This window comes from Paralichthys olivaceus, chromosome 12 (assembly GCF_024713975.1).
Source record: "Paralichthys olivaceus isolate ysfri-2021 chromosome 12, ASM2471397v2, whole genome shotgun sequence".
NCBI classification, from domain to species: Eukaryota; Metazoa; Chordata; class Actinopteri; order Pleuronectiformes; family Paralichthyidae; genus Paralichthys; species Paralichthys olivaceus.
The window spans coordinates 1654331-1678676 of record NC_091104.1 but is presented as its reverse complement, the minus strand read 5'-3'; the positions used below and the strand labels follow the sequence as shown (position 1 = coordinate 1678676).

At 42.0% G+C, this 24346-nt stretch overlaps 2 protein-coding genes and 1 long non-coding RNA gene across 8 annotated transcripts in view; 2 read left to right on the top strand and 1 right to left on the bottom strand.

Moving 5' to 3' along the window:
- The window catches only part of LOC138412477 (septation ring formation regulator EzrA-like), a 71253-nt gene that overhangs the window by 27051 nt on the left and 19856 nt on the right, over positions 1-24346 (bottom strand). The window lies entirely within an intron of this gene.
- LOC138412260 (uncharacterized) lies at positions 2634-4272 on the top strand. Of its 2 annotated transcripts, XR_011244733.1 has the most exons (3): positions 2644-2714; positions 3016-3706; positions 3806-4272. It is a non-coding gene; the product is annotated as an uncharacterized lncRNA (long non-coding RNA). The 2 variants fall into 2 exon arrangements; XR_011244732.1 differs by having other exon boundaries at positions 2634-3706.
- Positions 8214-22235, top strand: LOC138412475 (major histocompatibility complex class I-related gene protein-like). 4 transcript variants are annotated; one of them, XM_069536438.1, is made up of 8 exons: positions 8214-8279; positions 15153-15413; positions 17382-17660; positions 18787-19089; positions 19390-19491; positions 19802-19819; positions 20276-20360; positions 20687-22235. In XM_069536438.1, the coding sequence occupies exons 1-7, from the start codon at positions 8225-8227 to the stop codon at positions 20353-20355; spliced, it is 1098 nt and encodes a 365-aa protein (XP_069392539.1). In that variant the 5' UTR covers positions 8214-8224; the 3' UTR covers positions 20356-20360; positions 20687-22235. The 4 variants fall into 4 exon arrangements, with proteins under 4 accessions (XP_069392539.1, XP_069392540.1, XP_069392541.1 ...); XM_069536439.1 differs by having other exon boundaries at positions 20276-20393; XM_069536440.1 differs by lacking the exon at positions 19802-19819.

Here is a 24346-nt window from a genome sequence, read left to right as displayed (position 1 = left end):
CAGGGGGCTCATCCACAGAACATGTAAACAAAAGGACAGGATATCTCCTCCACTGAGAGAAACTACAGGAGGGTAATAAAAACCTTTGCATGCTTAGTGGGAGGGGGCTGCGAGTTATAGGAACACTGATTCACCTATGTTCTTTGCTCATTTGTGCATGCCATTCAGGTGATGTGTACTGATGAGTCCATCTGCAGATGCTGAATTAAACTTTCAGAAAGAAGTGTTTGACTTTGTGCTAGCTTCACAGAAATTGCCACCACAATATCCAACCAGATGTTTTTTCATTTATCCGACCACCTCTCGTTTATCCGACCGGACGTCGTTGCTCAGACCGGGTTTCTCATTTATCCAATCACATGTTGTTTATCCAACCAGATTTTTTTTCATTTATCCGACTGTGGGATTACTCGGCCCACCCCTGATAAACACGGGAGGAGAGAATGTTGTTTCAACAGTGTCCTTTTATTTATAATTGTCCGCCTCGTCAGGCCACCACAAACATATACACAGGCTTGTTGATCTACACACGTTCACACACAAAAATCTGGTTGGATATACAGCATGTGATTGGATAAATGAGAAACCTTGGTGAGACAAACAAGGGGTGTTGGGATACATTTATGGATCATTCTGTGCTTGGTTTCTCCTCAGAAACAGATCTCTGTCTGCTCGACAAGCTTTAAAATGATGGAGTACATGACAGTGGTTGTCCGATGGTGCCGTGTGCCACAGCCTCACATCAATTAACCCACATCAGGTCTTGGTGGTACATGAGCAGGTGGAACTGTACAGAAAATGAGACCCAGCATTTGAGAGTTATTTGCGCTCACCTATCCAGCGCTGATGTTTGGAGCTATATAGCCAAACTGTCCTCTACAATGAAGAAGCTACGGGCAGACCCGACGTTTAATCTAGTGGGCTCTGGAGCTTTTGAGTTATTGTTGACAGACAACCATTAACTGAAATTGTCAACCAATATAGTGTCACGTACACTGAGATTCAGCCAGGAGTTAGCTTCTGCGAACATGTCATGAAGACAGTAGCATTGGTGAAAGAGTGCAATTGGACCCTTAGAAAAGAGCTGACCGTTGCGGACTATAGGATGATGTTTAAGCTATCCTGCAGACATGTAAGTACTCAGCACATCCTCTCTTACTTTTTTTTCTCCCAAAAAAAAAAAAAGAAATTTATATACTCCTTTTCCACAAATCGTTTGTTTGTTTCATGTCACCCTGACAGGAACCTCACAGCCTGGTAGTGTTGCCACCTGGGTCTGCCACCAACATAATCACAGTGCGATGCACTGAGCCCCGGACGATATACAACCTTATGTTGAAGCATGGCTTACATTGCTCCACTGTCTGAAATTCTGCAATGAGCCTGTCAGCGAGGTCTCCTTGCATAGCACTGAGAGACCACAAGATGAATACAGTTTTAGTGAACAGGATCACAGAGTCAGAGAGATCCTCCTTTGTTTCTACATCTCAGATCACCACTTTCTACCACAACATGAAACACATCAAAATACATGCTAAGCGAGAGGCGCTGAGATACAAGCCATACATAAGAGGACCTTTCCCCAGCTGTCCAACGACGCAGTCGCTCAAAGGGGATGAATCGACGGAGGACCTAATACCAGTTGCCCTTTACTACCAGGATCCCATGATCAGACTGAGCGATGTGGTCAAGGCTGACGGTCGATTTGTTCCATCTTGTTTAGACACAGCAGAAAAAAGGAATTACAATAGATACGTCGTAGAGGTGGAACAGAGCAACGTCATCCTTCCAGGTAATGTGATTCTGCGTACTTGAATTGCAAACGGTAATGTCACAGACATCAGTGTAGAATTGTAAAAGTAATTTTGTTTTATAATGTTTTCTCATAAGTCCAACGCGTGATGAAGATTAGACGGACGATGAAACTGAGGAAGCTGTCCACCCCTTCGCCTGTTTCTGCTGCTACCAGATTTCTGACTGTTGCCTGTCGTGTGGACATTTGTGTTGTCTGTCTTGTGTGAACAGTCATGTGCAGTGTTTGCAGAACCAAAAAGCTCAAGTGGTTTGACATCAAGGGGTCCCAAGAACTGAATCCCGAATGTCAGGCGTGCGGCAAGGTAAAAGTTTGGCTCATCAAGTGTGGACATGTAACATGCACATGCAACAGCAGCAGATGTGTTGTCTGTGATCAGCCAATCACAGAACTTCGAAAGCTGTTTCCATCAACATCAGCATGAAGAGTCAGAGGTGAAATCCTTGAGGTTATGGAAGCGCTTTATTGTATTTCTTTGTACATTTTGTGAGAATAGCACATTCATTGTACATAACACAATGGTATAAATGACCAGAATAGATAAATAAACCGTTATAACAACGAGGCACTGTACATCTGTGAGAATGACACCATTCATTGTACATGACACAATAGTATAAATGACCTGTAATAAATAAACCATTATAACAATGAGACACGCGTGTTGGATTCTATGTCGTTGTATGTAATATGATGCGTTGGGGCCTGCTGAGTCATCCGTGGTCTGCAACTTCTCAAAAGAGCTCCCCTCAGGCACTTCTCAGACCGTAAAATGATGTTAGAGACTTGTTAATGTTGCTAAGCTAGCTTAAATATTTTCCCTCGTGTCAGGTGTTATTATACCGAGACTGTGATGGTGGAACTTTCCCTCACCACTGTGCTGCTGTATGCTGTGTTGCAGGTAATATGTAGTGCACTTCTTATGTAACTTTTCATATGTTTTTTTTGTATACCAGTCTGTGAACAGCCTTTTTCATTGTTCAGATAAATGGCTCACGTTTGTTATCTATCTCTGAATTTAATGTTAATGAGCTACTTGTGATTTTTATACTTACCTCAAGGTAAATGTTGAATGTGTTCTTAAAAGACATTTCATGTCACATAATGGTTAAGTGGGGATTTTTCATTTATTATTTATGGAATAACAATATACACTATATCACATTAGGATGTAATTTTTATTTTTTATTTTATATGAACAGGTTTCGGTATTTTATTTAACTGTTAAATGCTGCACAGAGGAAAGAGGACTCCACTGTGGTGTTATTATCCCGAGACTGTGATGCTTGAACTTTCCCTCACCACTGTGCTGCTGTATGCTGTGTTGCAGGGAAGAGCTGTAATAAAACACCCCATAATCCACCTGGTCGTCGTCTGTGGTCTGTAGAAGCAACAGTAGTGTGGAGCTGCATCTCACAGATAGCTGTGAGCTGTCACATATGTACATACAGATATACATGCATTTATACTTCTGACCAAATATATTTCTTCAAATATTTTAATGTCCTACTTTACTTATAGTAGAGTAGATTTTAATTATGTGACTTTACTTTTAATTTAGTTAATATAAAGTATTCTGTTACATTTCATTACTGGGTGAATAAGAAGTATTTCAGAGGGCAGAGAAGAGACGGGGACTTTGATACTGATTATAAAGGCTCAGTATAGTGTATGACTTGCTTATGGATGAGGCACTGATACAATCCTGGATGAAAACTATTATAACTAACAGGTTGTGGTTTTAACTCTCTGACACCAAGGGGACAGATGACACAGAGGATGCAGGTTGTCTTATCTCTTATTTTGTGTCTGTTCTTGTCTCCAGTTCAACAATGTGCCAGCAGTGAAGCTGACCAAACACCTGGAGGTGAGGCTGGCTCCTGTTGGATTATTGTAAGTATCACACACATTAATGCAAACACACACACACACACCTACCTCCGAGCCTCCGTTTGTATCTGTCTTCTAATGTGTCTGATTGTGTTCATGTAGCAAAGGAAAGGTGATTTACGGGGCTCCAGGAGACAGAGTTCCTTCTCCCTGTCCAGACACAGGAGGCTCTGGAAGAGATGTCAGCTGACGCTGCAGTTGAGACACAGGAGGCTCTGGAAGAGATGGCAACTGTCGCTGCTGTCCAGACACAGGAGGCTCTGGAAGAGATGGCAGCTGACGCTGTCGCTGCTGTCCAGACACAGGAGGCTCTGGAAGAGATGGCAGCTGACGCTGTCGCTGCTGTCCAGACACAGGAGGCTCTGGAAGAGATGGCAGCTGCCGCTGCAGTTGAGACACAGGGGGCTCAGGAGAAGATGGCAATGGAATTGAATGCTGCAAGAAACAGCTCTCTGTCAGCTCTCCTGTTTTCTACCATGGATTATCCAATGCATCTAGTTGAGGTCAATTTTCTTCTCCAAAATTCAGTTAAAATTAAAAAAAAGGATTAAAATGGTACTTCAAGCTCCTGAAGTTTGTTACATTCTCCTATTTGTTTTAACCTGTAATAGAAATTTTACATTTGTGTATGTTTAATTGCATGAGCAGACATGTATGTGGAGGACTGACCAAATTGTAATCTAAAAGGGTAACCTTAAGGTTTATGATGGTGGCTTAAGAGACTTGAGTTTTATGGCCTCGAGAAACAACAACTTTATGGTATCTTTTGGTATCTCTGATTGGGATCAAACACCTGGGGTCTCACAGGGGGCTCATCCACAGAACATGTAAACAAAAGGACAGGATATCTCCTCCACTGAGAGAAACTACAGGAGGGTAATAAAAACCTTTGCATGCTTAGTGGGAGGGGGCTGCGAGTTATAGGAACACTGATTCACCTATGTTCTTTGCTCATTTGTGCATGCCATTCAGGTGATGTGTACTGATGAGTCCATCTGCAGATGCTGAATTAAACTTTCAGAAAGAAGTGTTTGACTTTGTGCTAGCTTCACAGAAATTGCCACCACAATATCCAACCAGATGTTTTTTCATTTATCCGACCACCTCTCGTTTATCCGACCGGACGTCGTTGCTCAGACCGGGTTTCTCATTTATCCAATCACATGTTGTTTATCCAACCAGATTTTTTTTCATTTATCCGACTGTGGGATTACTCGGCCCACCCCTGATAAACACGGGAGGAGAGAATGTTGTTTCAACAGTGTCCTTTTATTTATAATTGTCCGCCTCGTCAGGCCACCACAAACATATACACAGGCTTGTTGATCTACACACGTTCACACACAAAAATCTGGTTGGATATACAGCATGTGATTGGATAAATGAGAAACCTTGGTGAGACAAACAAGGGGTGTTGGGATACATTTATGGATCATTCTGTGCTTGGTTTCTCCTCAGAAACAGATCTCTGTCTGCTCGACAAGCTTTAAAATGATGGAGTACATGACAGTGGTTGTCCGATGGTGCCGTGTGCCACAGCCTCACATCAATTAACCCACATCAGGTCTTGGTGGTACATGAGCAGGTGGAACTGTACAGAAAATGAGACCCAGCATTTGAGAGTTATTTGCGCTCACCTATCCAGCGCTGATGTTTGGAGCTATATAGCCAAACTGTCCTCTACAATGAAGAAGCTACGGGCAGACCCGACGTTTAATCTAGTGGGCTCTGGAGCTTTTGAGTTATTGTTGACAGACAACCATTAACTGAAATTGTCAACCAATATAGTGTCACGTACACTGAGATTCAGCCAGGAGTTAGCTTCTGCGAACATGTCATGAAGACAGTAGCATTGGTGAAAGAGTGCAATTGGACCCTTAGAAAAGAGCTGACCGTTGCGGACTATAGGATGATGTTTAAGCTATCCTGCAGACATGTAAGTACTCAGCACATCCTCTCTTACTTTTTTTTCTCCCAAAAAAAAAAAAAGAAATTTATATACTCCTTTTCCACAAATCGTTTGTTTGTTTCATGTCACCCTGACAGGAACCTCACAGCCTGGTAGTGTTGCCACCTGGGTCTGCCACCAACATAATCACAGTGCGATGCACTGAGCCCCGGACGATATACAACCTTATGTTGAAGCATGGCTTACATTGCTCCACTGTCTGAAATTCTGCAATGAGCCTGTCAGCGAGGTCTCCTTGCATAGCACTGAGAGACCACAAGATGAATACAGTTTTAGTGAACAGGATCACAGAGTCAGAGAGATCCTCCTTTGTTTCTACATCTCAGATCACCACTTTCTACCACAACATGAAACACATCAAAATACATGCTAAGCGAGAGGCGCTGAGATACAAGCCATACATAAGAGGACCTTTCCCCAGCTGTCCAACGACGCAGTCGCTCAAAGGGGATGAATCGACGGAGGACCTAATACCAGTTGCCCTTTACTACCAGGATCCCATGATCAGACTGAGCGATGTGGTCAAGGCTGACGGTCGATTTGTTCCATCTTGTTTAGACACAGCAGAAAAAAGGAATTACAATAGATACGTCGTAGAGGTGGAACAGAGCAACGTCATCCTTCCAGGTAATGTGATTCTGCGTACTTGAATTGCAAACGGTAATGTCACAGACATCAGTGTAGAATTGTAAAAGTAATTTTGTTTTATAATGTTTTCTCATAAGTCCAACGCGTGATGAAGATTAGACGGACGATGAAACTGAGGAAGCTGTCCACCCCTTCGCCTGTTTCTGCTGCTACCAGATTTCTGACTGTTGCCTGTCGTGTGGACATTTGTGTTGTCTGTCTTGTGTGAACAGTCATGTGCAGTGTTTGCAGAACCAAAAAGCTCAAGTGGTTTGACATCAAGGGGTCCCAAGAACTGAATCCCGAATGTCAGGCGTGCGGCAAGGTAAAAGTTTGGCTCATCAAGTGTGGACATGTAACATGCACATGCAACAGCAGCAGATGTGTTGTCTGTGATCAGCCAATCACAGAACTTCGAAAGCTGTTTCCATCAACATCAGCATGAAGAGTCAGAGGTGAAATCCTTGAGGTTATGGAAGCGCTTTATTGTATTTCTTTGTACATTTTGTGAGAATAGCACATTCATTGTACATAACACAATGGTATAAATGACCAGAATAGATAAATAAACCGTTATAACAACGAGGCACTGTACATCTGTGAGAATGACACCATTCATTGTACATGACACAATAGTATAAATGACCTGTAATAAATAAACCATTATAACAATGAGACACGCGTGTTGGATTCTATGTCGTTGTATGTAATATGATGCGTTGGGGCCTGCTGAGTCATCCGTGGTCTGCAACTTCTCAAAAGAGCTCCCCTCAGGCACTTCTCAGCTTCTGTCTTGTTTTTGTGTAACAAAAAAAATTGTATGGGAGATAAACTATCTTGGTTATTGGCAGAATGCCAGGTTTTCTTTTTGGTTGGATAAAGTGTGTGTGATTGGACAAAAGATGTGGTACGAAAGAAAAGGAAGGATGAATGAAAGAATCTGGTCAGACCAACGACTTCTGATCGGGTAAATGAGAAACCTGGTCGGAGCAATGACGTCCAGTTGGATAAACCCGGTGCTGACCCAGCTGTCCTTAACCATTACCGGCCCATCTCTAATCTCCCCTTCATCTCCAAACACTTGAAAGGGTGGTTGCCAAACAATTACATTCCCACCTCGACACAAACAACCTCCATGAACCGTTCCAATCCGCCTTCCGTCCGAAACATAGAATTGAAACAGCCCTGGTCAGAATCACCAACGCCCCCCTCTGTGCAGCTGACTCTGGACTACTCACCATTCTCATCCTCCTCGACCTCAGCGCAGCGTTCGATACCATCTCCCACCCTCTGCTCCTGGACCGCCTGGCTTGCATCGGGATCACTGGTGCTGCACTGTAGAAGCAGTAAAATATGTGAGTGTCTGTCACAGGAGAAGAGAAAAGCTGCACAACAACCTGCTCACTGATGAACATACTGATCATTAGATAGATATTGTTCGGTAATAATTACCTCTGTATGGTACACACCTTTTTTTAAATTGATGTATAGTATAGTTTTAATGTTGTATAATATAGTTTTATTGATGTATAGTATAGTTTTATTGATGTATAGTATAGTTTTCATTGATGTATAGTATAGTTTTAATGATGTATAGTATAGTTTTAATGATATATAGTATAGTTTTAATTGATGTAAAGTATAGTCTTATTGATGTTTAATTTATTATTTTGTTAAAATAATACATTGTTTTAAATTATTTTATTATTATATAATAACGCTTTGGCAATATTGTAATACACAGTCATGCCAATAAAGCTTATTGAATTGAATTGAATTGAGAGAGAGAGAGAGAGAGAGAGAGAGAGACTGAACCACAGCGGGTAATAAATAATAAATAAGACTGAGGGAAATGCAATATATATATATATATATACTGTAAACAACCATCCGGTTACACATGGATTTATATACCACCGCTCACAATGCACACTTTACTTTTCCTGCTTCTACTGGCAGGAACACACAGCGCGACGGCAAGTGAGTTCTAGTTTCTACTTGATTTGACTTGATTTGGTGGATTTTAAATGAAAGACAAATGCTCCGTGTTTTTAAAAGACACTTCAATGATTTGAAGGTCTGTTGTAATGTTTGATGTTTGGTTCCTTCAGATTTTAGAAGTTGAATAAAGTTTCAAAGACCTGATTTAAAAGTTCATGTTAGTAAATGTCGTGGATCTCATGTAAGAAGGAAAGCTTCTGTTCTCTTTCTGAAAGGTCAACTGAAAAGTGAATTTTCTTTTTCTTTCTTCTGATCCGGACCATTAGTTGATTTCGTCCTTTGATCAGAACCATTAAGGTTGACACAGTCCGAGCTGGTTCTGGACAAAATGACACAACGATTCTGCAGCGAAAAAGTCCAACAGACAAACAGAAAAACGATACAACATTTCAACTCAGCGATAAAACAAAGAGTTTCTTGTCTGTTCTAAACATTATGAACTTGATTATTTCACACTTAGTTCTTCATGACGTGTCTCGTGTTTCATGTTGAAGAAATAACAGGTTCAGTCTGTTGATATGAATCAAGACTGTTATTGATGGAAATACATATATTTGAACATCTTTTTAATGATTGATGATTCATTTCCCATCGCCTCAAACACCTCAATTATTCATCTAAACTGTGTCAACTGACAGATAAGGCGATGACTCAGTTTTGGTTTTTATTGTAGTCAGTTGGTGGCGCTGTTTCCATAGATACAGAGAGTGCTGAGGACAAACAGCTTCCTGCTTTGTTGGTTCAATATTCAACCTCATTTAGGCTGATAAAGACCGTAAGTAACATGACTGACATGACATATTACTAATGAATGATCTGTTATCGATTTGACCTCCTACTCCAATACAATCAACACAAATTATTACTAACACACAACACAAATTCATCTAGAATGTAAATGATAAAAGTGAAAAGAAGCAGGGAGACAAAGACTCATCAAATCAAATCAAATCAAATCAAATTTTATTTGTATAGCCCAAATTCACATAACACATTTTGCCTCAGAGGGCTTTACAATCTGTACAGGTAGTGACACCCTCTGTCCGTAGACACTCTGTTCGAGTGAGGTAAAACTTGCCCACAAAAACCCTTTTAACAGGGAAAAGAAGGTGGAAGAAACCTCAGGGAGAGCCACAGAGGAGGGATCCCTCTCCCAGGACGGACAGACGTGCAATGGATGTCACATGTACAGAACAAAGCAACAGAAACATATTGTACAATTACAATGAAAAACAATGATTACAGTAGCAGTGGTGGTAATATGTAACAATGCTACAATAATAAACAAGTTAATATTAATGTCATGGAATTATGACTAATAGTAATAACAAGAGTGGATGTCAGGCAGGGCCATGGCAGTAGTGGGAACCACCATCCAATACAGGGAGCAGCCATGATCCATGAGAACCTCCTGGATGAGAGAGCACAGAAACTCCAGGGAAGAAGTTTAGTTAGTAACATGCATTAATGAGACATGTATGTTTAGAGATGGGGACGATAATAGAGAGAGAGAGAGGGTGGGGGGGTCCCCCGGCAGTCTTATCCTATAGCAGCATAACTAAGGGCTGACCTGAGCCAGCCCTAACTATAAGCTCTATCAAAGAGGAAAGTCTTAAGTCTACTCTTAAAAGTGTTGACCGTGTCTGCCTCCCGAACCCAAAATGGTAGTTTGTTCCACAGAAGAGGAGCTTGATAACTGAAAGCTCTGGCTCCCAATCTACTTTTGGAGACTATGGGAACCACAAGGAACCCAGCATTCTGAGAGCATAGTGTTCTGGAGGGGTAGTAGGGTACTATGAGCGCTTTAAGATATGATGGTGCTTGCCCATGAAGAGCTTTGTATGTAAGGAGGATAATTTTAAATTCTATTCTGGATTTAACCGGTAGCCAATGTAAAGAAGCCAAAATGGGAGAGATGTGATCTCTGATCTTGGTTCCTGTTAGAACACGTGCAGCAGCATTCTGAATTAGCTGCAAAGTCCTAAGAGACTTATTGGAGCAACCTGATAACAAAGAGTTGCAATAGTCCAGCCTTGAAGTAACAAATGCGTGGACTAGTTTTTCTGCATCTGCTTGAGATACAATGTGTCTAATTTTGGCGATGTTACGTAAGTGGAAGAAAGCGAAAGCAGTCTTTGAAATTTGTTTTATATGACAACTCTGAGATTTTTAACGGTGGAGCTGGAGGCCAGGGTGATCCCGTCTAAAGTAACTAAGTCTCTAGAAAGAGAGTTTCTGAGGTTTTTGGGTCCAATTACAAGAACTTCAGTCTTGTCATCTTGGTCATCCAACTTTTTATATCCTTAAGACATTCTTGAAGTTTAATTAACTGATTGGTTTCATCAGGCTTGATCGATAAGTATAATTGGGTGTCATCAGCATAAAAATGAAAATTAATGGAGTGATTCCTAATAATGTTCCCTAAAGGAATCATATAGAAACTGAATAGAAGTGGTCCTAACACAGAACCTTGTGGGACTCCGTGACAAACTTTGGTATGTACGGAGGTTTCATCATTGATATGAACAAACTGGGATCGATCAAAACAATAGGACTTAAACCAGCTTAAGGCAGTTCCTTTGATGCCAATATGATGTTCCAGTCTCTGTAAAAGAATTTGATGGTCATTGGTGTCGAAAGCAGCACTGAGATCTCACAAGACAAGTACAGAGATCATTCCTTTGTCTGAAGCCATTAGGAGGTCATTTGTAACTTTGACTAGTGCAGTCTCTGTGCTATGATGCACTCTAAATCCTGACTGAAAATCCTCAAATAAACTGTTCTTATGGAGAAAGTCACGCAGCTGATTGGCTACAGCTTTCTCAAGGATCTTCGAGAGAAAGGGAAGATTTGATATTGGTCTGTAATTGGCTAAAACCTCTGGATCTAGAGTGGGCTTTTTAAGTAGAGGTTGAATTACAGCTACTTTAAAGGACTGTGGTACAAATCCTGATAATAAAGACAGATTAATCATAGTCAAAAAAGAAGGGCTAACTAGAGGTAGAACATCCTTGAGCAGCCTGGTTGGAATGGGGTCTAAGAGACAGGTAGACGGCTTTGATAAAGAAATTAATGAAGTTATTTGATGAAGGTCGATGGGGGGAAAACAGTCTGAAAATATATCGGGTTTTACAGCTGTTTTCAAACTTGCTGTGTACGAGTGCAGATCAGTGCCTGTTGAGGGCAAGAGGTGATGAATTTTGTCTCGAATAGATATAATTTTATCATTCATCATCAAGAGTTGTTTGTAAAGAGCTTGTAGTACTATCAACAAGATGCTCTATTTGTGCGGGGCTAAAGGAAGCAGACAATTCCTCTGCTACATTGAGACATGGCATTGAATTCAATACTGAAGGAATCACTTCCTTAAATTTGGCTACAGCACTATCAGATAAACATCTGCTATAGGAGTTTCTGCCAAAAGGCTTATAGTCCAGTAATATGAACTCAAAGGTTATTAAAAAATGGTCAGACAGAAGAGGATTCTGTGGAAAGACTGTTAGGTGATCAATTTCAATGCCATATGAGATCACAAGATCAAGAGTGTGGTTCAGACAATGAGTCGGTTCCTTGACACTCTGACAGAAGCCAATTGAATCTATACTGAGCAAAAATATAAATGCCCCATGTAAAATATTGTTGCCATGTGGGGTAACAACTGTAAATGAGCATTTGCTGACATTTTATTGTACAAAAGTGATATTTCTCTTGATTTGTGTATAATTTTTAATCCAATACGCTGTCAGTGAGCATTACTCAGTGAGTTGTTTTTTTACTCAGTGCATGGGTGGGGCGTGTCCAGTGAGTGATCAGACAAAATGAGCAACAGCTGGACAATCCTTTGACTGGGGACAATAAAAGGCCACCCCAAAATGTCAAATTTTGTCACAAGTCATAATGCCTCTAATGTCGCAAGTTATGCGGGAACGTGGCATTGGCATGTTGGATGCAGGGATGTCCACCAGAGTAGTAGCTGCGCGGCTCAATGTCCATTATCGGACCATAGGCCGTTTGAGAGTTCGTTTCTGACAGACATGTCCTCGATAGAGCATCTTTGGGATTCCACAGGCCACCATAGGCAATTTGATCAACTCCATCCGAAGAAGATGTGTTGCTCTGAGAGACGCAGCTCGTGGACACACAAGATATTGAACAATCAAATTCCTCAACCTGACCCCTATCATGTTCAAAGGACTGTCAATACATTACAAATGGCCATACCACGATGTTATCAACGCCGATATGAAGATTAGTAATTACTGAAAATAAATTTTGAATTTTTCTATATATTGCGTAACCCAAATGTTAATAACTCTTATATAACTCTTATATTTGACATGGGGCATTTATATTTTTGTTTAGTTGTAATAGAGGGATAAACACAGCACTAAGACTATCATTGTGGTGGTCCACATGAATATTAAAATCACCTACAATAATGACTTTATCTGTTTTAAGGATCAAGCCTGATGCAAACTCTGCAAATGTGAGTAAGGACCAGGAGCTCGATATACTATAACAAATAGAATTGGCTGTAATGTTTTCCAGGTTGGATGAGTAAGGCTAAGAACAAGACTTTCAAATGAATCATAATTTAGTTTAGGCTTAGGATTTATTAATAGACTTGAGTCAAATATGGCTCCAACTCCACCACCTCGACCAGTGCTTCGAGGAATATGAGTATTACCGTGACTGGGAGGAGTGAATTCATTTAAGCTAACATAGTCATCCTCCTGCAGCCAGGTTTCATTAAGACTAAATAAATCAATATCATTATCAGATATTGATTCATTGACTAAAACAGCTTTGGAGGATAAGGACCTGATGATCAAGAGTCCACATTTAATTCTCTTATTTTGGACTGCTGGAGATGTTGATTTAATTTTTAAGTTGTTATGATGAACTCCTCTTCTGTTTATTTTATCTTTAAATCATGTAGGTGGACGGGGGACAGACACCGTCTCTATACGAAAGGTTTGGGTGGGCAGCTGCTCTAATGGAGGCGCAGAGGAGCGTGTAAGACTGCAGTTCTGCTTCCTGGTCTCAACTCTGGGTTGTCACGGTTTTGGTCGACTAATAAACTTGGCCATATTTCTAGATATGAGAGCTGCTCCATCCAAAGAGGGATGGATGCCGTCTCTCCTAATCAGACTAGGTTTTCCCCAGAAAGGTGTCCAGTTATCTATGAAGCCCACGTCGTTTGCTGGACACCACCTCGACAGCCAGCGGTCAATGACTACATGCAGCTATACATGTCATCACATTGGGTTGGGCAGGGGTCCAGAGAAAACTATGGGCCCTGGTGTCGCTAACTTCACGTTTTGTAAAATGGAGCTGCCCATAACCAGAGTTGGCCTCTCAGCGGGTGTGTCGCTGAGCGGGGAAAATCTGTTAGAAACGTGGAGTGGTTGGTGGTGTACCGTGGGCTTCAGTTTGGGGCTATGCCTTTTTCGAACAGTCACCCAGCCTCCCAGCTGCTCGGAGGTTGCCGGGGGACGGCTAGCTGAAGCTACCTTCGGTGGTACCACACCGGCTACAGGTGACTTGCTTACTATAGCAGCTACTGACTGTTCAGTGGTGCGGTACCGTGCCTCAAAATCACTGAGCCTCGCCTCCAAGGCAACAAATAAACTACATTTATTACAAGTACCATTATCGCTAAAGGAGGACGAGGAGTAGCTAAACATGTGGCACAGTGGGCAGGAGAGAGCAGGAGAGGAGAGAGCAGGAGAGCAGAGAGAAGCCATTTCTATAGCTAGGCTAGCTAGTGTAACTAACACACTAGTAAAACTATCAGATTTAAAGTGTTGCTAAAGTTAAGAGACCTGTTAGTCCGCAAACAGAACAAGTCTAAGGATAGTCTAAAAATATGCAGATAATCGCTGATGTGAGAAATATACGAAAATCTGTTTAGGTGAGCAGCAGAGAGCACCGTGGCAGTGACACCGACAACCGGAAGTGGGAGAATACGCTTACCGTAAAGCAGCGAGTAGACGGGCACCTCATGATGATGAGGCTGCCTCGATAATGAAGAAATGACAGATGTCTGTTAATACTTTCTAATGTGATAACATCTGCACTAAAGCCTGACTGCTTGATATGAGTCTGTCACAGATATAAAGTTATCAGTGTTTGTGTTTGTCCATATGCACCAATTTTATTTGTGCACAATAAACAAAGAAGATGTGCATTTATCTTTACAATTTAAAACATGGATAAAAAACATACATGTTTATTTTCTTCATTCAAGTTCTGTTTGGTCATATTTGTGTTTTCTTTGTATTATTATTACAGTTCTAGTTATTTATAATTAATCTTATGGTTTAACTTTGGAATCAGTGCCAAACATACATATTAACGTCACACTTTGTTTTGTTAGCTGGGTTCAGTATAAATGTATATGTGTATATACGGAGGAATATATATATATATATTTATATATAGACTGAGAGAAAGCACTAACAGCTCATATGTTGTGTTCAAAATGTTCATGATTTCACAATTTGAATTGTTAATATGATAATGAGGACTTTCAGAATCAATGTCTCATGTAGTAACTGGAAATTGAAGTTGTTTTCACTTTACATTAAATACTCTGCAGTAGAAAATATTATTTTCTAATATTAAATATTTGAGTCGTTAGATTGAATAAATGTTTAAGACGTAGAATTCAAAGTAAAGAGTGTCTGGACTCTGGAGCAGACGTTTTATCTCTCAATGTATTTTTGTGTTTGTTTACCACACAACAGAGATGCTGAAGTTGTGTTGAATGTACTTCATGTCTTCTTGACTCTGAGTGCAGTGATTTATTAAACATTCTGAAACTAAAGTCACTTTAACTTTTTCTTGCAGGGACTCATTCTCTGAAGTATTTCCACACTGGGTCCTCTCAAGTCCCAAACTTTCCAGAGTTTGTGTCTGTTGGTTATGTTGATGAAGTTCAGATCGATCACTATGACAGCAACACAATGAAAGTAGAACCCAAACAGGACTGGATGTTGAAGACAACAGATTCACAGTACTGGGAGAGGAACACTAAATACTTTTTGAGTGAACAGCAGATCTTCAAGGTCAACATTGAAATCGCAAAGGAACGCTTCAACCAGACTGAAGGTTTGTTTATGTTTCACTCTCTAATAATAACAACACACACACACACACACACACACACAAAACATATCTACAAACATACACAATCACACTAACAGAAACACATACATACACTCTCACACACACAGACACAAACTCACATTTTCATTTATTTGATTTGATCTCAAATATTTACTAATTAATCAAACATGTGATCAATATATTTTAATTTTTTAATTTTTTTAACAAGTAAAAATCTCAAATGTTTTGTGAAGTTTCTTCAATATTAGAGTTTGTTGCTTCTCTTACTTTTTGATGAATTAAATACAGTGACAGACATTTTAACTACTTTCTTTATTTGCTTCAGTTTAAACAAGTGATTGATTCATTAACAAAATACAGTTGAGCTCATAGGACTTGATAGTACAATCCCTTGTTTAATCAGCAACTGGTGATGGGTGGGTTAGGGATAATGGTAATTGCTTCACTGGGGTCTTCAGGTGGGCACCCTGCTTCACTGGGGTTTCGTTGAAAGGCCCAACACACCTCCACAGGGATCAACGGCAACACCTGGCGTCCCAGAATTCGACAGGAAGCACCTGGGCACGCCAGCCACGTTGTTCTGCCTCTGCTGCTATGTCGGAGTACTTCAGGTGTTTGCGTTCGTAGGCTTCACTGAATGCAGCCTCCCATGGTATTGTCAGTTCCACAATGAAGAGCGATTTCTGCATGGTTGACCACAAGACCAGGTCCAGTCTGAGATTAGTTGTAATGATCTCCGGTGGAAAAACAAGCTTCTGGTCTAGATCCACCTGCATTTTACTCTAGCAGATGTTGTTGCTGGGAGTTGACCTGCTCTTATGAAAGGGGTGGTGTTTGGATGTCTGGAAGTCAGGGGAGGAAGGGCATTGTTGGTAGTCCTCCTTCCTTCCAGGGTGCTCGCCAATTGTTGTAGGACCTGGTTGTGTCTCCAGGTGTAGCGGCCTTGGGACAAACTGGTTTTACAGTTGGTGAGGATGTGCCTGAATGTTGCAGGGGTTTGGCAGAGAGGACATTATGGATCCTCTCTTAGCCACTGGTTTAGGTTCTTGGGTGATGGAAGAACATCATAGGTGGCTCTGATGATGAAGCTGAGTCGGCTTCCTTCCATCTCCCAAAGATCCGTCCATGTGAGTTTACGATGCTCCATGTTTTCCCAGCTAGTCCATTGGCCCTGTTTGGACTGTGAGACTGCCTTTGTGCATTTTTTGCCTCTTCCTGCAGTCGAACCTCTGCAACCACTAGTTTTCTCCTCTGGGTTGATGTTGCCTTGTGCCATGTGGGTCGACTTGTTCCAAGTCCAAACCCACATCTTCTATGCTACACCTGTCCTACAATGTCTCCATGTCTGAGAGGAGATTTTGTTTGCTGTATGGCCTCAGATGGGGTCCATTTCCTCCCAGTTGCCAGTCTGGGAGCAGCTGCTCGGATCACCTCGTCCTGAGACTCGGTCAGGGTCATGTTCAGCCTCACTTTGGTGCATTTATACTCAGGCTAGAGACAGGCAGTTCCAGGGCCCCATGGCCAGACAGGCTGATATTGCTGAGGCAACGAGGAAGAACAAGCCACCTCTTGATGTAAGAGCTGACTGTTCTCTCCAGCTTCTCAACTTTGGTCATGGGGATCTCGTAGACATCAGGCGGGGGGAGTAATCCAAACTGCAGGCACCACAGTTTCAATTTACCTGGGAGCAAGGTCTTGTCTATGCTAGCAGGGCCATAACAAAATACAGAATCAACAACAAGCAGAATGATTAGTTTGAACCTTAAATATATCAAATCAACAGTAGAGCAACAGATTCATGTCACTGTGCTGACCACAGTGTGTGTGTCTGTGAGTGTGTATGAGTGAGTGTGTGTGTGAGAGAGTGTGTGTGTGTGTGTGTGTTTGTGTTTGTGTTTGTGAGTGATGAAGATGTGATAATAACGGTTCAGATCTCTGTCTCTCTCTCAGGTGTCCACATTGTCCAGCGGATGTATGGTTGTGAATGGGACGATGAGACTGGAAAAGTTAAAGGTTATCGTCAGTTTGGTTATGATGGAGAAGACTTCATATCATTGGACCTGGAGACAGAGACGTGGATCGCTCCAACACCACAGGCTGTTATCACCAAACTGAAGTGGGATAATGATAAAGCTGATCTTGCATATCTTAAGAACTACTACACCCAGGAGTGTCCTTACTGGCTGAAAGAGTTCATAGAGCATGGGAAAAGCTCTCTGCAGAGAACAGGTGAAATCACATAACCTCCATGTACATGATGTTCCTCTTTCATTTCTTACTCTGTGGCATCACAGTGAACGAGAGCAGATACACAGACACCTGCTGTGACTCAGTTTGTTCACTTTCTATCATCATCGCTCTCGCTCCCTCTCCTTCTCTTTCTCTCTCTCTCACTCTCTCTCTCTCCCTCTCCTTTCTCTGTCTCTCTCTGCTCTTTTTATGCCTCTGCTCTGGCGACACCTAGTGGCCTCTGGCATTATGTTCTGGGGTCGTCTGTCTGTCCCATCACTGTGAACATGATATCTCCAGAATGTCTTCAGAGAATTTCCTCACATTTTGTGCAAACATTCACTTTGACTCAAGGATTAACTCACTTGATTTTTGTAGCCAAAGGTCAAAGGTCAAGGTCACAGTGGACTAAACAAATATGTTTTTCTTGAACATGATATCTTAACATCAACTTGAGGGAACTTCTTCAGATTTAGTAAAAACATTCACTTTGAGTCACAGATGAACTGATTACATTTTTGTGGTCAAAGGTCAAAGGTCAAGGTCACTGTGGCCTCACAAAGTATGTTTATGTTTTTCTTGAACATGATGTCATCAGATCAACTTCAGATTTGGTACAAACTTTCACTTGGACTCAGAGATCGATTCGTTATTGATTAGATTTTGGAGCCTGGAGGTCAAAGGTCAAGGTCACAGTGACCTCATGTTACTGTGAATGTGTTAGATCGCCCCTGAATTGAGACACAGCCGGAGTGTCCTCCCTCCTCACCCCCCGACTGACCTGCGCTCACTTTGCACTTTAACAAAAAATACCAACATGAACCAGAAGTTATCAGACCTGTTCAGTTCATGAGATTTACTTTGTTTGTATAAAGAAAATAAATATCCTGATATAAAACTGTCACCTTTCAAAAAATACTGTGATATTACTCTGACGTCATATAGTCCCCCCCAGTGTCTTTGCATCACTTCAGCCTCTGTCTCGCTCACATCTCACAGTTCTTCACTTGTCTCGTATATTAACAGACATGACTAATGCTAAATCGATGGAATCAAACAGGAATGGTATTATTAGTATACAATACATTAGAATAACCCATAAACTGTCTTTCTTCTTTCTCCCCAGAGCTTCCCTCGATGTCTCTCCTCCAGAAGTCTCCCTCCTCTCCAGTCAGCTGCCACGCTACAGGTTTCTACCCCGACGCAGCCATGTTGTTCTGGAGGAAAGACGGAGAGGAGCTTCATGAGGACGTGTACGTCGGAGAGGTCCTCCCCAACCATGACGGGACCTTCCAGATGAGCACTGACCTGCAGGTTTCATCAATCCCACCTGAAGACTGGAGAAGGTACGACTGTGTGTTCCAGATCTCTGGTGTGAAGGAGGACATCGTCAAAAGACTGGACAAAGACTCAGTGGAGTCCAACAGAGGTGAGACTTGAATCAGTGATGGTGTGGGAAACACACATTTCATTTCCACTAACAGTCCTGCAGGTCATGTATGCTGACGTGTAGCAGGAGAAGTTTACTCTCTGTTGGTTTTCGGTCATTTTCTTTCATCAGTCTTTATCAATAAATTTAGATCAGTGTTAAAAACAACAGCCGGACAAAGAAACAGGTTGATTGTCTGTGTGTCTATTGTACAGGATTCTGGTTCAGGGAGATTATTGTCATCTAACCTGCTTCATCTGTTCAGGTTGTGATGCTTTGTTCTTTTATTCCACTCAACAGAGAAGCCCACTGACGTGACCACCATCATCATCATCGCTGCAGTGGTCGCTCTCGCTGTCGTCCTCGCTGTCATTGGATACATCGTGTACAGGAAGAAGTATGGTGAGAGACCAACACAGAAGCTTTGTCCAATATTTTTCTGGTGTTTTTATTTCAGACTTTTTTAACGAATGCTTCGTCCGATCAAACTTCAGTTCCTCACACACCAACATCTGTTTCAAGAGCTGCACACAAAGGGTTCACACAAAGTTTTCTAACTTCATTCTGCACCATAGACTGTTGTAGAGCGACTATCTAATTCACAACAGTATAGTCGCCAAGAGGCTAAGCAGGGGAAAAAGCTTTACCTGCCGGACGCGCTGTTTTTTTAACTGTAATAACTGAAATTATTTGTATTTTCTTTTTATTTCAGCCAAAAGTCCCCCATCTCGTAAGTAAAACTTCTATTTCTACTCTGTTTTCAGAGCAGCTGAAAGTACGAACATGTCCAGTTTAATAAAACACCACCAACTCCTTTTTGCTCCACTTTTTATTGGTCCACACCGGTGCCAGTCAGGGAGGCGTTATTTTTTCAGGCCATTCATCTGTTCGTCCCCATCTTGTGAACACGATATCTCAAGAATGCTTTGAGGGAATTTCTTCAAATTTGCCACAAATGTTCACTTAGGCCTTGTCCACACTACTGCCATTATTTATTTCAATGGATTTGAGGCTCCCCGTAGGAAACTGACCCAGTGCAGGACTCTAGAAAAAGCTCCTTAGATTAAATAGGCTTCATTTTTTGCTGAAGAGAGTTTTCAGGAATGTTCCCTGCAGTGTTGGTTGTTTGTAATAAAAGTGTCTGTTCAGGGGAGGATAGTCTCATGATGTGTTTCTGACCTCACAGCTGGAAATGATCCAAACGTCTTAAACCCTCTGAACCCAGAAGGACAAGTTTCTAATCCTCCAAGTGAGACGTCCTCCTGAACACAGTGAGTTGCTCCATATGTTCAACAAAACTTAAAGTAAGTGCAAAGTAACACGTGTGATCATGTGTAAAACCTCTGTTTTAATTAGAAAGAAAACAATCATTTGAGATTTCACGTTAACAGATTCAATGTTGAAATTAAAACTCAAATATACGCAGTGACACAACAATTCAAATGTTGATAAAACAATATTTTTTCTGAGTAAAATTTGGTTTCACTGTTAAATGAGGGAATCGTGGAAATATTAGGTCTCAATACTGTAAATACATAAAATACGTGGCTTTGTGGAACTGAACATTTAATCTTTCATTTTCTTTTTTTCACTTTAGGTTTATGGACGTTTGCACTGGAACAAGAAGCAGTGTCACCACATTCTCCCCCTTACACTGGGAGTTCCCTGATTATTCATCACTCAAATCAAAACTACTGACAAATATGAAATATAAATGGTGGCATTGGTTAAATATGATCTTTTAGTTAAAAATAAGAAATGTGATCCTTCCTCTGATGAAATATTTGTTAAAATATTGGTAAATCAAATGAGGATTGTTACTTTTTCTTGACCTGGAGTGAAGTAAAGCACGTTTTAAAAAACAATGAAAGTATCACAACACTGTTCACATACAGTTCATTTAAAGATCATCTTCAACAAAATCCAAAATAGTTACAGTTTTATATTCCTGGTGTTGGGGCATCCTTGTAAAATCTTCTAAATAATACAAATCTAAATATACATATACAGACACCCACACAGCCACATCTTAGGGTCTGGAAATACAACCTGTCTAATGATTCCAGAAATCTGTTTGTATGTGACTCACGCATCTGGAGAAACGTTCATTTGATCTGCTTCACACTCAACGTGCGTTGTTAAGGGCCCAAGGAAGTACAGTGTTGAATCTGGTGTTCATACAATTGAAAAACATGCTGCAAACTTGCGGCCAGCGGGTCAATTGATATTTTGTGGCCCCCTACTTGACATCAAAGTTTAGTGCTAGTGCGGCCCATGCGTTTTTCTGAAACGCACCTTTTTGTCGTTGCGCGGGCCATGCTTGCCCTGACAGCTTCCGGTGGCATTTGTTGTCAAGTTAGCCAAAGCGAATTAGCTAGTCACTTGATTGAAACGTGATTCCGGAGTGACACCAAGTGGAAGAAAAATATATCCTGTCACCACTGGTGTAGTCCAGGGTATATGGGGTATACGCGCTTATTTTTCAATAAGCATTGCGAATACCCACTTCTAAATCCCCCCTGATGCGCACCATTCAGTAGTATCTGCAGCCAAATTACCCATTTTTTTCTGCCTCTAATGTGTTTTTTTTAACTCGCTTACTATTGCACACGCGAGATACATATATAATCTATATGTCATTCATGCCCCAACCTGCTGACAACCGGCCAATGGGGACCCAGCCATGCCATCCCACCCCTACCATTGGTCCAAACGGCCAGGTGCCCACCTGTGACATGTTCAATGATGTGAGAAAACACAGAGCTTCAGCAATAACGACACTTAACAGCTGAACACAACAGTCACAGATAACAGTGACAGAGTATATCACTGTTAATGTGTTGTAAATGCATATTTTTCATTGTTAACTAAATATTGTTGTTTTGTTACATATTGTTTTGTTGAATAATTTGAATGATGATGTTCAATCATCATATGATATATATATATATATATATAGCATACATCATTATATATATGATGATTTATGCTAAAATAGTGTTTATTTCAATTTTATGACAGTGAACTTTTGAGTATATCTGATTGGTTTTGATGTGTGGAAGAGAATGATTTGCATTTATTTTTATCTAAGGTGAAATATGAACATGTATTTTATTTAAATAAATGTTCAAAAAATAACTGAAACATCATGTTTGCCTCATCTTTATTTTACATTCATGCAGGCTGCCTGTGTGACCAGTAATACCTACAAACTGCTCCTGATCAAGTCATGTTCATTTTATAATTGTGGCACACTCTGGTCCACGCTATCTGTTGCAAATGTCAGAAAGACCAAGGAGATTGTTGTCAACTTCCAGAGAGGCCACACCAAACACCTGCCACTGACCATCGATGGTGCTGCTGTGGAGAGAGTGAGCAGCACCAAATTCCTGGGGGTGCACATCAGTGAGGACCTCTCCTGGACCACCAACACCGCATCACTGGCGAAGAAAGCCCAGTGGTGCCTCTACTTCCTGCGCAAACTGAAGCAAGCAAGTGCACCACAACCCATCATGTGCACATTCTACCGGGGCACCATTGAGAGCATCCTTTCCAGTTGCTTCACGGTGTGGGGCAGGAGCTGCACTGACTACAACAAAAAAAGCCCTGCAGCTCATAGTAAACACAGCTGGAAGGATCATTGGTGCCCCACTCTCCTCCCTACAAGACATATACACCACCCGCCTGACCCGCAAAGCGAACACAATTGTGAGCGATGCAAGCCACCCCACACACAACCTGTTCAGCCTCCTGCCCTCTGGGAGAAGGTATATGAGCCTCCGTTCCCGCACCACCAGACTCACCAACAGCTTTATCCACCAGGCTGTCAGGAAACTAACCCCCCCACAAACACACACACTCTGGACTCTGAAGCATACGATCCACATACTGACTGTCTTTGCACTACTATGCCATTTGCTCACTTATATCACACAGAAACAATCTTCTGCTGCTACTACGGACTGTCTTTGCACAACTCATTGTAGATCACCATATTAAGTGTCCCCGTGTTGTTATTAAGTTGTTATTAATTATTTCATTCATTTGTTTATTACATTCGTTCTTTCATTCACATCCCATGGAAATAACATTAACTGTATAACCTTTCCGTAAAGTTTTTTCGTGGTGTTAAACTCACGCTACTTTATACTGTATATGCAGCAGGAACAGAAAAACACAGATATCGATGTTATTCTATGTAAAATGCAAAGACTTTCCCTAAGACATACATATCTGTCAATTATGTTACTATGCCTCCCTGCAGACTCTCCACTTCCTGGCCCTTACTGAGACCTGGATCACTCCAGAAAACACTGCCACTCCAGCTGCCTTCTCATCTGCCTACTCCTTTTCACACCCCCTGAGACAAACCGATCGAGGAGGAGGAACTGGTTTCCTTTTCTCCCCCATGTGGTCCTACCAGGTCCTTCCCCTGGACCACCTTCCCAGATCTGCTGTCTCTGCCACGCTGTCTCTGTCACACTTCCCACTTTCAAACTGAACATTGTGGTGATCTATCGCCCTCCTTGTCCTCTCTGTGACTTCTTTGATGAGATGGATGCCCTCCTGAGATGCTCCCCTGACGATCTTGTCTTCACAAGGTCCTGTAGTACCTCGGCACTCTCTGTTACCGCACTCACTGTGTCTGACCACCACACTGTCACTTTCAGGCAGGAACTGGCGAGACAACTGCTTGAACCCCCGACCGTGGGGCAGGAACAGGAACTGGAGAGACGTCTGCCGAAACCCCCAGCCGAGGGGCAGGAACTTGTGAGACGACTGCTTGAACCCCCGACAGTGGGGCAGGGACTGGAACCGGAGCGGAGCCAGACGGGACCCCCAACCGAGGGGCAGGAACAGGAACTGGAGAGCCACTCGCCGTAACCCCCAGACGAGGGGCAGGAGCTGGTGAGACGACTGCTTGAACCCTTGACCGTGGGGCAGGAACTGGAGCGGCGACCTCCGAGACCGAAACGTGAGTAGCATCTGCCGGGATCTCCGACGCCGGAACATGAGTGACGTCAGCTGGGACCCCCGACGCTGGAACGTGAGCAGCATCTGCCGGGATCCCTGACGACGGAACATGAGTGACGTCAGCCTGGACACCCGACGCTGGAACGTGAGCAGCATCTGCCGGGATCCCTGACGCCGGAACGTGAGTGACGTCAGCCGGGACCTCCGATACTGGAACTTGAGTAGCGTCTGCTGAGACCCCCGACGCCGGAACGTGAGTGACATCAGCCGGGACCCCCGGCAC

Excerpts from the sequence above, each read along its gene's own strand:
- LOC138412475 (XM_069536437.1), top strand. The coding sequence starts at position 8,225 with ATGCACACTTTACTTTTCCTGCTTCTACTGGCAGGAACACACAGCGCG. Across the intron at positions 15,414-17,381 it reads ACGCTTCAACCAGACTGAAG|GTGTCCACATTGTCCAGCGG; the intron begins GTTTGTTTATGT and ends TCTCTCTCTCAG. Across the intron at positions 17,661-18,786 it reads AAGCTCTCTGCAGAGAACAG|AGCTTCCCTCGATGTCTCTC; the intron begins GTGAAATCACAT and ends CTTTCTCCCCAG.